At 38.9% G+C, this 17,015-nt stretch overlaps 1 protein-coding gene across 1 annotated transcript in view; it reads right to left on the bottom strand.

The window, feature by feature from the left end:
* Positions 1-17,015, bottom strand: part of kiaa1549la (KIAA1549-like a) — a 142,254-nt gene that overhangs the window by 33,086 nt on the left and 92,153 nt on the right. Inside the window, exons 13-14 of the mRNA XM_036152228.1 lie at positions 10,234-10,427; positions 597-742 (exon numbers count right to left, since the gene is read on the bottom strand). Of these exons, the coding sequence (XP_036008121.1) occupies positions 597-742; positions 10,234-10,427 (340 nt within the window). The remainder of the gene's footprint in view (positions 1-596; positions 743-10,233; positions 10,428-17,015) is intronic.

Below are 17,015 nucleotides of genomic sequence, written 5' to 3'. Positions count from 1 at the left end.
CTGACTCACACCAGCCATAAAGATAGGATGATTGTGAATAACTTCTAACATGACAGCATGCTGTCACATATTTTTCCCACCCACCTTCCTGACTTCTCTCATGTGGTTTAACTCAAAAGTAACTTGATATTATATTTCAGGAGGATCTACCGGTTACATTAAGTGATGTTTAAGGGTTTGGGTCCTGGAATGAGGCGAAGCAAACAGCAGAAATGCAGAAATCGGACCTTGTGCTGCTTTCTGCCGATTTATCCAACAGCAGAAATGCAGCATGTGAGAGTATGAGCATTTGGGCTTCGGCCGACATGAAGCCGTTGACATAATTCTGCGTGTCGTCATTAACAGTTACTTGATGAAACAGCAAGCTGAGTAACTGGACTCATGAGAGTGTTCATTTTAACTCCATTAAATCCCTATAATGATCTTTAGGACAAATAATCACCAAATGACAGTGTAGATTGAGACGGAATGGGAGATTTTTTTTTTTGTGCTAATAAAAACGTCAAAGTTTTTATTATGGTGGACTAGAATTTGGAGAGACTAATTTCTATACATATTTTTTTCACGTTACTGTTCCTCTGGTTCCTCCTCCTCACCATTGTTGCTTCTCTTGTGCAGCTCCTCCTTGCCGTTCTTGCTGCTGTTGCCTGTCGCGGTCCTCCGGGCCGAGGAGCTCTTGCTGGTGTTCAGCTTCCCTGAGCTGTTACTCGACACTGAGCCGTCCTCCTCACTTGGCAACCGTCTGTAGTGGCCATGGCAACAGAGAGACGAGGTAGAGAGGGGAAGGGGAGGAGGGGGGGGGAGTCAGGCTTGTGAGTGTGTACACAAAAAAGGGCATCATTTCACAGTTATTACTGGCAGCAGACTATCAACTTTAATTACAAGTGAGAAAACAATGTTAGTGCGTAATTAGCTACAAGAATCATTTCAAAGCGCTTTAGAATGAAACATGTTCAAAAAAAGTCTACAAAGCGGCGCCGAGGATGCGAGTGGAAAGGTAATAAAACTTAATTTCTGATTATTTATTCAGATCTGAAAATATAAAAAAGCTTCAGCCACCATGAAAGTTGAAATCTTGAGACAAGCATCTCGTAGGTTAACCACCTCACATTTTCACATTATATCCTTGCATCGCATAATTATTCATACCCCAGGAACTTTTATACATACACACAGAATTTTGTGTATTTTATCCAAATTCACATAATTGTATGGATGAAAGTGAAAGGGAAATAGTAAGTGGCTGACTGAATAAACCAAGTTCTCCTGTGTTTTGCTAAGTCATAGCGGTTCTGTAAAGGCCAAGACGATTAGGCCCAGGGCTAAGGTTACTCACCCACATCCTCACACTGCTACAATGGCCCCATTTTTCCTGCTTCTAATAAATTAATTTTGGGAACAAAAAGTTTACTTGCTCACTGACATGTTACAGCCACCAACTACGTGCCCAGAAGATAAGATCAGCTGTATTCCTTTCTGTGGTCATAGGAATAATTTTATAGTTAAGAAATGGCAAACTACTTGTTAACGATAACTTTTTAATGCATCAACACCACAGTGGTTTATCCTTTGGGTTTGGGATACTTTCTGTACCTGTCAATTTAAAAGGGAAACCTTTTCAATCACTTCTTAATACAAACAGCAACTAAATTCATTTAGGCTTCTAGATGTGGTAAGGAAAAATTTTTCAAGCTCCAACCAAGCATCAGAACAATAAGGAAAGGAGATGTAAGTGACTTGGCATGGTTGTTGGTGACAAACAGGCTGGAAGGAGTATTTCAGAGGCTACTGATCTACCTGGATTTTTGTGCAAGATTCTGGAAAAAAGGTGTCTGAAAACGATAAAGTATCCAGAGAGCAGCGGCTGTGCAGACAAAATGGTCTTGGAGATGTCAGAGAAGGAAGGGCAAATTGTTCTCATCTGTCAGCTAAGAAGAGGAAACCGAGGCTACATTGCACCCAGCATCAACAAACTTGGAAAAATCTTCGCTGGTCCAAATATTCTTGAATTCAGCTTCCATTCAGATGGTAGGGCCAGATTTTGGTGTACATACAAAGGATCAATTGTGCCTTAAATCAACACTCCAAGCTGGTGGTAGTAGCATGATGGTATCAGGGACAGTTTCCTGGCACTCTCTGAGCACCTTAGTACAAACTGAGCATCATTTAATCATCACACTGACCTACCTAAATATCAGTACTGGCCATGTCAGTCCCTTTAAGACCACAGTGCACCCACCCCATGGCTACTTCCCACAGAGTAATGCACTATGTCACAAAGCTCAGATCCTCTCAAACTAGTTTATTGAACATGATAATGTGCTCAATGTAGTCAAATGGTCTCCATAGTCAACATAGCGCCTTTGGGATGCGGTCAAACCAGAAATTCCCATCACAGACGTATAGCTTGCTGAGATATATGCTGCTAAGAATTAATAGAGTTCTTAAAGCAAAAGGAGGTCCAACTAGGTACTAGCAAGGCATACCAAAAAAAAGCAACCAGACAGCATGAAGAATCTTTCTCACATTTCTTATTTGGTTGTACCGTTTTTGTCTTACACACTCTTACACACACATAGTGGATGCTCACATGCATACCCAGGGCTATGTAAGCTACAGCAGCCACACAACATGACAGCTTTTCTACAGGTGGTGTAAGACACATGGATCAGTGAGACCAGAAATGGCAGAACCACAGGCAAGGAAAATCTGCAGCTTTCATGAATGCCTGTTCATACAACTATTACCCACACACACACACACACACACACACACACAAACGGTATTCAGGAAAGAGCCAGAGGGATGGAAAGCAACGTACGACGTGAGTTCCATGTAAATCTGTTTGTGGAGGCCAGAGAGGGGAGCAGCAGAATCAGTAATCACACCGCTGGAAAGTAATGTTAATCCCAATATCTGTCTTCTGTCTTTCCTCTGTGTCTCCCACACTGCGGCTCTCTGGAGGAGGCACTGAGCAGAATAAATGTACTCCCATTGAACCCATCCTTCACTGCTGCACCGTGGTTAACATTCAGTCTGTGCCTGATTCTCTCCTCAAACAATCAGCAGGTGGAACAAAGGCTGATGTTGTTTTAAATTCGAAACAAAAGTATTATTTAAGGTGATTTGTCATCGCTTTTGTGTCAATGCAATAGAATAGAAGCTAACTGCATTGGCAACAGGTGCTTTAGACTGATACTAAATACTGAAAGCATGTTTGAAATATTTTCTGCATATGTTCTTTACATTTATACCCACATTTTTAAAGTTCATCAAATTATCTATGGATCTCCAAACAACAATCTAGCACTTTCTCTTGGACATTTCAAAAGTGTCCAAGACAGAAAAGATAAGAAAACATACAATAATGAGAACAATAGCTAAAATTCTTAAACCACTAGAGCAGTGGTAAGCAAGGCTGGATGAGGTTATCTTACCACTACACCCAGTGAGGATAATGGTGAAGGTCACTCTATCGCACAGTTACTATATTAAGGTCACTACTAGGGCTGCAACTAACAAATATTTTAATAGTTGACTAATTATTAATTTTTCTTTTATTAATTGACCAATCACGATCATTTTCTGTTATGAGAAATTACACTTCAGTTGCTTGTACAAATATTTTGACAGTTTACACACCTTCGAATGTCCCTTAATTGCCTCTTGTTTCCACTAGCCTTTATTTCTTCATCTTTATAAATGACAATCCATGAAAATTAATTGGAAATATATTCATAATATTACTTCTATCAAAATGTAGATTTTATAACGTTAAAACATCAAATAAAGATCTAAATGTATTTGAAAACAGATTATTTTGCATTCAAGCTATTAATGGTGCGTAATGTTGACAAGTATTTCAAACAGCAGTGTAAAAAAATTGTATATCAACATGTTTGCAGTCACAGTAATTCTCTTTGATTTATATAAACTAATATAATCAACCATAATGAAAACCATAACGCTTTCATTATGACCAACACCACCAATATACAGTTAATACAATATAAAATAATTCATAAAACACACCTCACACAGCACAGGATGCGTGTCATGGGACTCACAGAATCAGACATTTGTACACTTAACACACCTGATGACCGCCTCCACGCATTCTGGCTCTGTCCACCAGTACTAAATTTATGGAAAGAAATAATCATCAAACTATCTCAAATTTCTGGACACAGCATACCACTATCCCCTTCCATCTGTCTACTTGGTAATCTTGAAGAATTGAACATAAGTTCCAAACAAACCTGTTTGTAGCCCTAACAGTCGCCAAGAAAACAAAACTGCTTAACTCGAAACCCAGAAAAACAAACCATGTTGTTTTTCTTCTCTTTCACTGTGGAAGTTCAATCATTGTCTCAATTGATCTTAAAACGTTTTGATCTTACAATTTGTTATGCTGCATGTTGTATTCTTATTATTACATCTTTAAAAAGAAAGGTTCAAAAGCATCATTAAGATGGCTAAATAAAGATGATGAACGTCTGTAGGCTTCTGACTGACAGATATTATTACAAATAGGCATTTGTTTGGATATGCTTCATAAAGTTCCAGCTAAGTAATACATTAGCAGGTGTGTGCTTTATATGCTTTCAAGTTATATATCTTTAGTACCATGAACTATTATCTTTCTCATGTTTTGTTTTCTCATCGTTAAACACATTATCATTGTCAGTATGAGGTGACAGTAAAGTTTAAATATAAATGCAAATTTTGGTGTTTTGGTTCTTCTCATTCTACCCAAAACTGTGTACGCGATCAATGTTTAGTCAGGTAGTGAAACAATAATTCTACCTGATCTAATCCCCAGTTTCCTATAAGACATGCGTTTCAGGTTGCTAAAGCTGATTATCACACTCCGCCGGCACCTATGGCACTGTAGCATTTCATCATTGTTATAGAGTAAGGCTCCCTCTGGCTCGAGTACAGCCGGGGTTATAAATATACATGTATTTATTATCTTCCAGAACCAAAGCACAACTAATCCCACCCTCATTCCTTTTTTTTTTTTTTTTTTTTGAGCAGTGAGGAAATATGAGGCCATCTTCACTGCATTCTTGGATTTTAATTTATGTTAAATTATGAGAGGAGACTCGGTGCATCTCATTCATGAGGGAAAGATGTCATCACTGATGTGGGTGGATGCATGTTGGTGAAGCATGAAGCAGCTTGCTACTGCGTTCAAATGATTTTTGGTGATCATGCCAAGAAAACAACCAGGACACATTGAGGAAAAAGGCAACATCCAACAGATAACTGCTTTTTATTTACTCTATGTTACTTAGAAGATATTTGTGTCTAATCCATGACATCTCCTCAGTGACTGCCAGCATAACTCAGGATGCGTTCTGCTAAATTACAGTTCTAGAAATTTAGGACTTTTTATGTCACTCACTGTTTCATGTGTTTGAAGCAGACAAATTAACAACTGCATTTGAGACTGAAAGCAAATGTTAGTTTTGTAACAAAGTAAGGTTTTATGTTCACCAACACCCGCTGGGACATTGAACTAGATGTCATTTACAGTTTGCACCCCTAGATGTCACTGTATCGGATACCCTGGACCTTTTAACCTCTTTAAAAGAATCTTAAATTATTCATTTTTCCTCAGCGTGTTGGTCAAAAATAACAAGTATTTTAATTTTTTATACATCTTTAAATAAAAAAAAGACAGCAAAAAAAACAATTACAGCTTCATTTGTTCACATTTTTGATACGCCAACATACAAACTATACCAGGCTGCCACACAATTGCTGAATTATTTCGCAGCATGAACACAGCAACACTGGGATATTGAATAACTATTCTGCATGCTGTTGCAAAGAAAGCTATGGAGCAGTAACCCAGTGTTATGTCAATCAGTTGGGTTCAAAGCTTGTATTAATGGGTCGGTATACTGCATATTTTCAACGTCTCCCTAGTTCAATGCACCTGAATCCTATTAATGGCTAAAAATAAAAAATAATTCAACCATTTGAAACACCAGTGTGTGAGCACTGATAAGTGTCCACTTACATAGCCTGGAGAATGGATGACACGGCAGGGCAGTTAAACACATCTTCTGACTTTTCCTCTGACTTCATTGTGTCCTTTGCACAAAAGCTGAAAGTAATGGCTGATAGTAATAGCATGCAGAAGTTTGATGTTTGCTTTCAAGCTGCAGCAACTAGATACAATTTGCCTTTTTAAACAATCTTTTCTGTTTTGTTCTATTTTCACTTCTAGAAATATACATGTCAGTATAGGGCTCCACAGCTTGGTAGTACCCTGTTTTGTTCAATCTGGTGGAAAATCTCTGCAATGTTTTGAGTTATTAATAAAAAAATAAGTGAACAAATTCTGTCTTTCTGTATGTACTTTGCTTTCCGTGAGCCCCCTGTCAAGGGGCTAGAGCTCTTTAGCAGCAATAACGCGCTTGTAGCTGACTGAGATGGACACAAACCTATCATATGTCCAGATCTTAATCTGAGATTCCTCTACAAAAGTATCTACCAAAAATATATACTAGCATCTCACTTTTTCAATTTCAAGAATAAACTTAAAAAAATGTGGTAAACTGTGCCAAAACGGCACAAAACAGTATGGTTCTGCCTGGATTTTTTTTTTCAATCTAAACATGTATAACTTCTCAATTGCTTTTTGTGTGGACACCAAACTTGCTACATATGTAACCAAGATGTAGTTACTATTTATTGCCTTTAATTCCTTCTTGGCAGCAAAAGTAAAAAGTTGTGTATGTAACCATTTAAATTTCATTTACTCAGGCCCAGAATAATTACCTCTCAAATTTTCACGTCCACATCATCCTCCAGGACATTTGTGTCAGTTTAGGCATTGCACAAGTTGAGAAATACCGTGTAAAGTATGACTAAGCATTCTTTTGGAAAATAGACCGTCTGGCTTAAGAGGTTAAAGCCCACTCAGTGACAAAAGTAGCTTTCTCTCCTGTGGCGGTTTATTTTCCACCTAAAGAAGTGAACAACCTATAATGCCTCAGTGCAGGTTAATATGGTAGTTCACATATTTGACAAGCCACAGTGAACATTGATTTCATGATGCACTGTTGCACACAAATATGATATAAATAAATACCTAAATAATGACATATTATTTTTAAATCATGAGTTTAATTGTATTAATTTCTTGCCCAATGACTGCAGGAAATAGGCATCAACCTCAAGAAGTTGTGGACAGTGGATGGATGGATGGATGGATGGATGGATGGATGGATGGATGGATGGATGGATGGATGGATGGATGGATGGATGGATGGATGGATGGATGGATGGATGGGATGGATTTTCATGTTTAACATTTGTGTACTCCATAAAGTCTTATATCAGATATATAATTATTGCAGTTTTTTGCTTGCTATAATTCAGTTTCGATGAAAATAAAAATAAATCTATTACTCGAAGCATACTAGCAAAAAATGCATTGAGTTAAAAAGGGGACATTTGGTTCTAGATGTTATATAGAGCCAGAAAACTAAGATAGAAATCTAAAAATTAAGCCTCTAACATTAAACTGTTGAAGACAGAGGAAAGTTTGTGTAAAAATCCTGCAGCTGCTGGAGCATTGAAAACTCGACATAATTCATGCGTCTCCCTGTGGACATCTCCTCGAGTTAATCGTTACATTCTGAGGGAGATGATTTGAGACAAAGACCTGTTTGTGTTGCAAAGCTCATGTGTGACTGTGTCTTATTGTTTCTGATTGGACTCTCTCCTGGGATGCTGTTTGGGATTAACTGGCTTAATTGTCCACACCTTTGAATAAAAGCCATACCCTGTGAGGATTGCAGCGTTTTATCTCTCTTGTGTAACTGCAGTTTGTCATGCTTGTGCATAGCCTTGCCCCTGGTATAGCTCATTCTGTACTTTGGTTACTTTTTGGGGTGCCATTGATTTTATTTTATTAAGCCATTTTATTTGTTTTAATACGTTTTGTCAACCTCGGTTCTGTCAATAGCATCAGTAGCTGTGTTTGCATGTGCAAAATTCCTTCATTGGATAGAAATGTGTCCGGATTGAAAAAGATAAAATCGTCTAAATACATTGTTTGTATGGGCACAAAATCAATCAATCCAATCATTTATTCAGAATACAAGCACAGACTCCTCAAATTTCCCCAAAACCCAAAGAAGAAGTGATATTTCCACCTGTGCCGATGAAAAATCTAAAGTCTTTTACTTGTATCAGGTTTTAAGAACGGTAGAGAAATGACTGCACTCGCTGACAAAACTAAAGGGCTCATCAGCACCTGCTGTTGGTCACCCGGAGTACAACTTCAGTCCGATTGAGCTAAATCCGATCACGATATTCTGATTAGCGTGTTTACGTGACACATTCACACCACAATTGGCCTCTTATTCCGATTACATATGTCCGTGTATACACACCTACTGTCAGGTACAGGACCTCTACAACTGCGTGTCTCATGTTCGCACGATGAAGAAGAGTAGAACAGCTGACCAGTACCAGTGAGTTGGGTAGAGTGAGTATGCAGGTTGTTTCTAATGTGTCTGAGCTTTTATCTGTCAGGTTGCCAACACTGAGCTCTAAAGACCCACATGGTTTACTCTCCAGCGAATCAAACATTTAATAGTCTAAATAATGCCACAAACAATTAGATGAATAATAGATATGAATTTTAAAGCATTATTAATATTGTAGTTTAAGTGACTGAATGTATAGAAGATGTTACAGAAAGATCCACGCCTCTGCTGATGTCCTGTCTCTGCTAGGTGTTTATTTGCATTTAAAAGCTGGTAACTGAGAAGATGGGAAGACTTTACTCCCAGGTATGAATTGCCTTGCTTAGTGAGGTCCACTTTTTCTGAATTAGCTAGGACGGATGGTGATCCCAGTATGCCACACTAGCATTTTGTTACCAACTTATTTCTGTAAAAAGAGGTATTCTGTCTCTTTTTTCCCATCTACAAAGAGCCCCTCATTAACACTGGAATTATCTTTACATCCCATCAGTCTGTCAGCGTCTACACTGCTTACCCCTGGCTTTTCTCTAGCTTAACACTGTGATATACAAACAAACCCTGATGTCTGGACTTCAGTGATCTAAAGCTCAGGGTTTATAACTGTTATTGCTCAGAGACTGAGACATCTGCTCCAGCACTGAGAGGTTCCCTTCACTCTCGGCTTACTGCAGGAGACAGACTCTCCGATTACCTCATTATCTTGGCTATGTAGCTGTTTACAAACACCGGTTTTGGTGAGAGTGACAAAGATATTTGTCATTATCTACAAGAATTATCAGCATTGTTTTGAAGGGGGAATAATTAAATCAGAAGTGTGATGCAGAAAATATCTGCCTTGCTCTGTCACTGTGACACTGTGTCACGATGGCAGATTTGGTTTGTTTCTTCAAAAAGCCAACGTGTCCAATTCTTGGATCTCTTCTCCCCTTAAATCGCACAGAAATTATAATCTCTCGATTATCTCTCTCCTTTTAATAAAAAAAAAACAATGTCATAACCAGAGGAGAAAGGGTTTTTATAGACTACATGGTCAAATTGTGAACAAAACCTTTGAAATAGTAACACTTAGATATGACTTTAATCATGAAAACCCTTTTCTTGCACTGCAATTCACTCCTTTGGGCATGTAGCCAAAACAACTCACACGTCATACTTGGATCACTACATATTTGGATCACCAGGTGACAACGACCCAAACACTGAACCGAACGGGCAGGGAAAACTAACTTATAGTTACCTTAACAGTGTTTTTAGTGTGGTTGTTCTGATTACAATTTATAAGCCTGTTACCTCCAACCCATGGTCAGAAGTGACTTTTGGATAAGATGTGGAATGGGGGTAGGTGTTCCAACCATTTCTTCAGCTGGAAAACACATTTTCATTCATATATTTTGTTTAAGGTGCTTTGTTGATCAAGTGCAATCAACTCTCTTTCCGTTTCCAGAGACAAAAAAAGATTACCGGTACATATCTATATGGGAACATTTCTTTCTAAAAAAGCTTATATTCAATGGGGTCTCCTAAGATTTGCATAACTTTGCATAATCTGTATCTCACACATGACCAAATTAGCAGTGGATATTTATTAAAAAATAAAACATACATGCATTAATCACTAACATAAGGTCAATTCCATCCCAATATTTATCTGTGTATTTTAACAAAAAAATAGGGACATGTTAAATAAGTTTTAATTAATCACACAAGGCAAAAGATTTCTTACCCGCCCTTGTGTATATCAGCAGACGGAGGTCTTTTACTTGCAGTTCCATCCTGGTGAACCTTCTTATCCAGTGACATGGAAAGGGGAGCATCTCGAACAGGCATGCCCAACACCAGCGTCTCCTTGGTAATGGAGACACCCTCGTCACCAGTTCGACCTAGGTGCTTCTTGGCGTAGTCAAAGCCCTGGACGGGCTAGCAGAAAAGAGGACAACACAGCAGGGGTCAACTTCCACATAGAAAGGTCTTTGAGGTAATTTAATACATAAGCTCAATGGATCAAAGGCAACAGCAAAAACAGAAAACGACATGCAAAAAAAAAAAGAAAGTCCTATGAAGTTCAACAGTCAGAGTTGAGGGCTCATAGTTTTTTTATATTTACCGCCATAACCAGATGGCAAATTACCACAATGTAATCATTGAGCTAAACATAGACAATCGACAAACGATTACAAAATCTGCACACATTCCACCACGATACACTGGCGACATAACAGAATAGCAGAATGAAGCCAAAATTTGTTCCGACAGATAAATAAACACTGAAAGCAAATTTCAGCTGCTAAAAATTTTCTAATGATTGTTGACAAATGGAGATTAACTCTTCTTAGGAACTGTTGAGGTTCTCTCGACCAAATCAGGTGGAAAGGGAGGGATAGGGAACAACCATCGCCTCCATGGTTCGGAAACAATTAGCTTTTTGATGTCAGCAGTGCTTGCTCAGGTAAAACACATGTGAGATATAATAATAGCACCAAAGGCGTAGTTCAGTCAGCGTAAACTCAGTTTGATGGAACAAAGGGAAGTCAGTCTCATGAGGAAGATAAGCAAATAGCTGGTCAGAGCAGAGCCAAAGTTTCCATCATCTTATGCGTCTCTAAATTTTAACAATTCTAGCACTTAAAGGGAAATCATTACAGGTTTTCTTGCACATTAGTTATTTAAGCTCGTACTTTTTAACCTAGCAATGCCCTTTCACTGTAAATAATTGCTTGCAACGAGGCTGTGTGTGTACCCAGTTTCAGGAGGTCATTTCCAAACATACCAACTGGATGGCTACAAAAGTTAAGACCACATGCATGTCTCTGGTAGGACAAAATTATACCTGTATGAGTCAGGTTGTGCAGAGGAAAGACTTGGGTAGAGTTTAAACAACTCCTGATGGAGTCAGATGACCAGAATTTTTGCAGGCACACTGCACTCAGCATTGCCACACACAAGTTTTTTTTCCAATTAATAAAATATTAAACACTTTACCAGCTGAAAAAAGTAAAAAAAAAAAACATTCAAATAAAGTTAATAAAACATTCATCTGAAAATTTACATTTCTGGGTTTGTTTAGCCCACGAATATTATCCAAAATGGGACTGTGTCTAACACAAATAAGACACTGACTTCTCATGAATAATAAACTAATAACTAGCTTTAAATTTTTCATCACAACATGTACAACTTACCATATACATTTCTCTTTCATCACATCCAAGATATCCCTTATTACAGAACCCCACTTTCACTAGTTATGTATATTATGGTGTATAAAAAACCTTTTCTGATTACATCTCATTACTTTAAACTTGGTGTCTAAAAGTTCTTGGTTTCTTACAGTTGTTTGGTGGCTGAAGGTTAAACAATAAAACCCTGTTATTTGTGCAGAATTCTCCCATATGGAACTTGACACAGGTTGGTTTGGAAGCAAAGGTCTAGATTTTAAGCTGTAGTTGGAACAATAATCCTATTACAGTTCAGAAAATTGGTTCGCTCTTAAAAAAATACTAAATTGTAGAGACCCAGTTTAGTTAAATAAATGAATTCCAGGATAACTGGATATAGTCTTCTTAGTGGGAAATTAAAAGGCTGCTTATAATTTGAAAGAAAGTAATTTGATGGGCTTTCTCTTTAAGCTATTTTTATCTGTCTCCAAAAAGCAGAGCTTGCATAACCAAAAGTTTAGAAACACATAATTTGGCATTGCAGCACCTTTGAAGTCAAGGGTTTTGTTATGAGGAGACGGAACATTAAAAAAAAAGGCAGCAGAACATGTTTTCGACAACCATCCCGAGTCGGAATACATTATTTTACGGCTAAATGTCTTTCATTTTAGGGAACAGAGGAAAAAAAAGAAAAAGAGAAAGAAGAGCTTTGGGTTACACAACAACACAGATAAAACCCTGATTTGTTTTTCTTCCCCCTTCTCCATTTTGAGCAGCGCCAAAATAGAGGACGCCTAATGCCTGTGACCATGCATGCTAAATTCTGAGTGCATGTAAGGTTAGGCAGCATGTGCATCCGGCTGACGGTGTTGTTAATAATTCATCTGTCACACACACCGCTGTGCCTTCAGCTTGCTTCAAACACATGGCTGCAGTCATGGATGAGACTCATGATTATAAGCTCATGCAAACAAAACACAAGTTCCAGACAGCCTGCCCACTGTGGCACACCTCTGTTACCCTCTGGAATGATGAAGGTTGACAGTTGTGATTTAGTTGCGTGAACCATGCACATGAGTCCAAAAATTAATTTGCCTATTGCGCCACGATGTCCGCCCGTTGAAGAGGAGATTAACTTATGAATGGAGTTAGGCCGATGCCAGTGTTCAACTCCTGTTTCTGCTTCTGCTATTTGTTTTCAAGACTTTAAAAGGGCTAGATTCAGTGGTTTGAAAGAAATATTGATTTATATATTGTAGCAAAAACACTCAGGTCTATGAACCATATGCTCTTAGACATTCCTTGATCTAAACTCAAGAAAGGAGGTGATTGCATCTTTGTAGTGGTTGCTGTGGAAGAACTTAGGAAGATTTTAAGAAGTGGTCAGACCATGAACAGTTTTCAAAACCCTTTTAACAATCCAACTCATTCACATTCAATTCTAGTGGAGCTCCAGGCCTTTTTGTGTTTTAGAATCTTAATGTAATCTCTTGCAATTATAATTAAAGGTTTTCATCCATTCTTTTTGCTGGGAGAATATATAGGTCAACTATATATATTTGTTAGGGCATTTGGTAAACTATATTTTTCTAAATATATCTAAAAAGAAGAAATTGACGATTTTAGGACAAGCGAAGAAAGGGCTACAATCCTTGAAACTAAAATATCAATATCATTGTTGAACACAATGAGAGCATTGATAAAAAGCTCAATGAGAATGTGGAAGAAAACTCTGGTGGCCAGTACAAAGCTGACTCAATAACATGCTTTGGGGCACACGCAGTAAGAAACTCCAGACGAGCATTTTGTAGAAATATAGCTCACATTAGAGATGGGAAAGGGGAAGCAGCTGATATGGGGGACTGCTCCTTCCCACAGATAGGCTAGGATATGGTCAAATCAACCAGGCCAGAGGGGCGTATCTGCTTCAAAGATGCTCATTAGTGGGTATGCTCTCTTTGCGTCATCTGGAGCCACCAGCCAAGATCCAGCTGCAACTCCTAGAAGAGGCTATGGGCCATTGCAAGGACCGGTCCAACTTGTAAATGATAACGCATGCCAACAACATCATCAAAAGAGTGGAGGTAGAGGTTTTGAAGTAGAGAAAACATCAGTAACCTTCTCTTCATGGACAAGAGTCAACACTATACCAATAAATAGTTATGACCTCGACTCACTGATAATATCACAGAATATCATCTGGTTTAGACAAGTGTGGCCAAATGGTACCCTTAAGAGACAAAGGGGTCATAATGAAGGGGTTGAACAATCAGAAGGTTACATTACAAATGTTAAAGACAAGTACAAACACTCTCTGCTTTATATATATATATCTGCTTTATACTCACAGTTTCTTTCAATACCACACAACATCTCACAATAGTAGTCTTAAAACTTTTCACGTGGAGCGGAAGTAGCAGTTGCTAAGACCAGACACTCTATGTCATTACAAAAGGAGAAGCTAGAAGCCACTGATATCAAGACAAGGAAGCACCTCAGAATGGGAGTTTCAACCTTAGTCCAACATGCTGAGTTTGTCTGCTAAGCAGAAAGAATGGACGCTAGGGACCAGATTCTGGAGTACAGAAAAAAAAAAAGAGCCCAAATGATGATCTCAGGCATCAAAAGTGCAATGTGAAAGAGGGGGAGCGTGAAGAACAATCATAAAGAGATAAGCCCCTGCATTGTGTGTTTCACTAACCTGGCCTGCCAGATTGGTAATGTGTAGCACTCTGCGTTCTGCACATTATCAATCTGGGTCTGCTCCCATTGAATCCGTTTGGGGAAAGGACGAACATTCAGCACACTTCTCCGAGCTGATTGGGCGAAATGTCACCTGGTGTCCCGCCTACCAAAGGTTGGTTTTAGCCAATCAAGGTATCAAATTGAAACGTACGCAGCAGCTTCTGTGAGAAACCACAAGAAGGTGAGCTAGTCGAGGTGCTTCTTGCTGTTCTTCTATCAAGGATGAAATCATGGATTCTGACAAAACAGATGTGACAGCAGCAGCTATGCGTGCGTCCTGCTGCGCTGCCATGTTTATGTCTGTTCGGGCTGTGGGCTTAGCCGCTCTTGCTTTCGTTGCACTGGTATGTCCCGCCTTAAACCACAATACTGCAACGTGACTGGCCTGAAACATTTCTGCTTGAAACACATACAGTTGAAGCCGGAGTGGCACAAGATGGATTCCCGTGTGTTTGTGAACGCACAAATACTGCAAGACTTCATCTTGCAGGCAAGGTTAGTGTATCACTAGAAGATTGAGGAACTGTCTGTTACTGAGGACTGAAGGAGAACACCAAGGTACTAGTAACAGCAATAGAGGCACTCAACGTCAAACAGCACCCAGGGTGCTGCCTTTGAGGTGATACCCCTGTAAATGTCCAGTTCAGCAAGCTGTGATAGATCATATAATAAAAAAGTTGTTTGGAGAATAGTGTTTATTTTTGAAGGATGGGAGTTTGTAACAATGGCTAATGTACTGACATAGTGATTGGAGGGTTAGGCTGAAGACTAAGGACTTTTACCAAATGCCCTGACATGTAATAGCAGTTATCCATGAAGACTGTAAAGATTCTCAGAAATGACAGGACCAAGGGATGTGACCTTGTAAAGTGAGGCTGACATTTCAAGGCTGGTAATTTACCTCCATGACTCACAGATTCACCTCTAAGGTCTTTTCTAACAGACATTTCATTCTATCTTAATTGTCTACTCTGCTTTTATTCTAATTCTTATTCTTTTCCCTCCCGTCTCTTCGTCCATTGCTCCCTAAAAGTATGTTGACTTAGAAAATGTCCGTCCTTCATCTCATCTGAGTAGGCCTGTGTAATGAAGACTTTGGCTGCAGACAGACATTGGGGAACTGCTTGAACCTCTGATTAGTCTGTCAGAGATGAGCGCCTGTTTCCTCTACATCCATCTGGAAAACCGACAGAAGGTGAGAGCAAAGACGGAAACAGAGACAAATCTCCATTTTACGTTTTCTTAAAAATGTTGTGGGAAGTGACAATGAGTACACCCCCACTCTGCCAGCAAATTATCTGTGCGGTTAGTATCAAACAGACGCTTCTGCTCATCCAATTTTAGTTTTCAACTATCAGCAACTTGATTATGTACAACAGATGGACAAGATGTTCTCTCTTAGCCCCCGAGGACAAGATTAATTTAAATTCAGGTCTAGCAGGGCAGGGAGCACAAATTACCCAGAGTTTCCAGTAAAAATAGATCAAGTATATATTAAAAAGAGAGAACACATCTGCACGGAGCCACTGTGGTTGAATAAAATCCTCCTGGGGCACGCCGAAGAATGATGCAGCAAAATGCTAGACACCTTTGGTCCTTTAAACAGCAGCTGCTGCTTTGTACTTGCATTGAACGCCTTACAAATGAAAAATGGATTTCTTGTACTTTTGCTGATTCCACCTCCCTTGTACTGTGCATGCAAGCCGACTATCTGAGGCTTTCATGCTTACACAAGGCAGCACAGAGGAAGGAAAAGCCATTTTGAATAATCTTCCAGCTGCACAGCAAAGTGATGAAGTGAGTCAGGCATCACAGACTGATTCTTTAACTCCTAAATAAACACGCAAACATCTTATAAACCACATTATTGATCAGCAGCTTCCGCTTGTCGTGCAAAGTGACTGATAATAAGGAGGATGTGAGGATATCGCACTCATGAGCAAGCACACATAATAAACCTAACAGTAGATAAAACTGACAAGAGTCTGTCACTGTGCTCATATGTAGCTGCCGCCCAGACAGCTTTGAGTAATCATCTCACTCCTTGACATTAACTCCTGTTAATTTTCTCCTGGGGGACACTGAAAAATGATCAGGACACAATTTTTTTACTGGACCCATCCATTTATTAATGCCGGCTGCAGCACATGATACGGTGAAAATTCAACTGCACAGCATGAAGATTAAGTAAAACATGCAGGCATGAGCCAGTTGTTTGTTTCTCGTGCTGTTGCTGTAGCAACTGAAATAGGGCCCTGTTAAAAAAAAAATATATATTTTCCAATTCTGAGTCGATTCTCATATCAATTCCAAAAAATAAATAAAAAATAAATAAAAAAATCACTGTGATCTTAAATGAATAAGTCTGCATTTCCGGTTCACACTCCACTCCCAGTGGTGAATTTTTAATATTTCAAAATTTGTAATATTTTCAATAATGCACCGGGTTAGTGTACAAATTGTGTGTCCCTTTGGGATTAAGAAAGTGTTTTCAAATTTAATTTAATTGAAATAGAAGTTGTAGATATCTCTTGTGTCCTTTGTTTTTTAACCTTGAATCGGTTTGGGTATTCTCACCCACACCCAGCAATTGTCTCAACATTCA

This window comes from Fundulus heteroclitus, chromosome 2 (genome assembly GCF_011125445.2).
Source record: "Fundulus heteroclitus isolate FHET01 chromosome 2, MU-UCD_Fhet_4.1, whole genome shotgun sequence".
In the NCBI taxonomy this organism is placed as follows: Eukaryota; Metazoa; Chordata; class Actinopteri; order Cyprinodontiformes; family Fundulidae; genus Fundulus; species Fundulus heteroclitus.
This window is presented reverse-complemented; position numbering and strand designations above follow the sequence as displayed.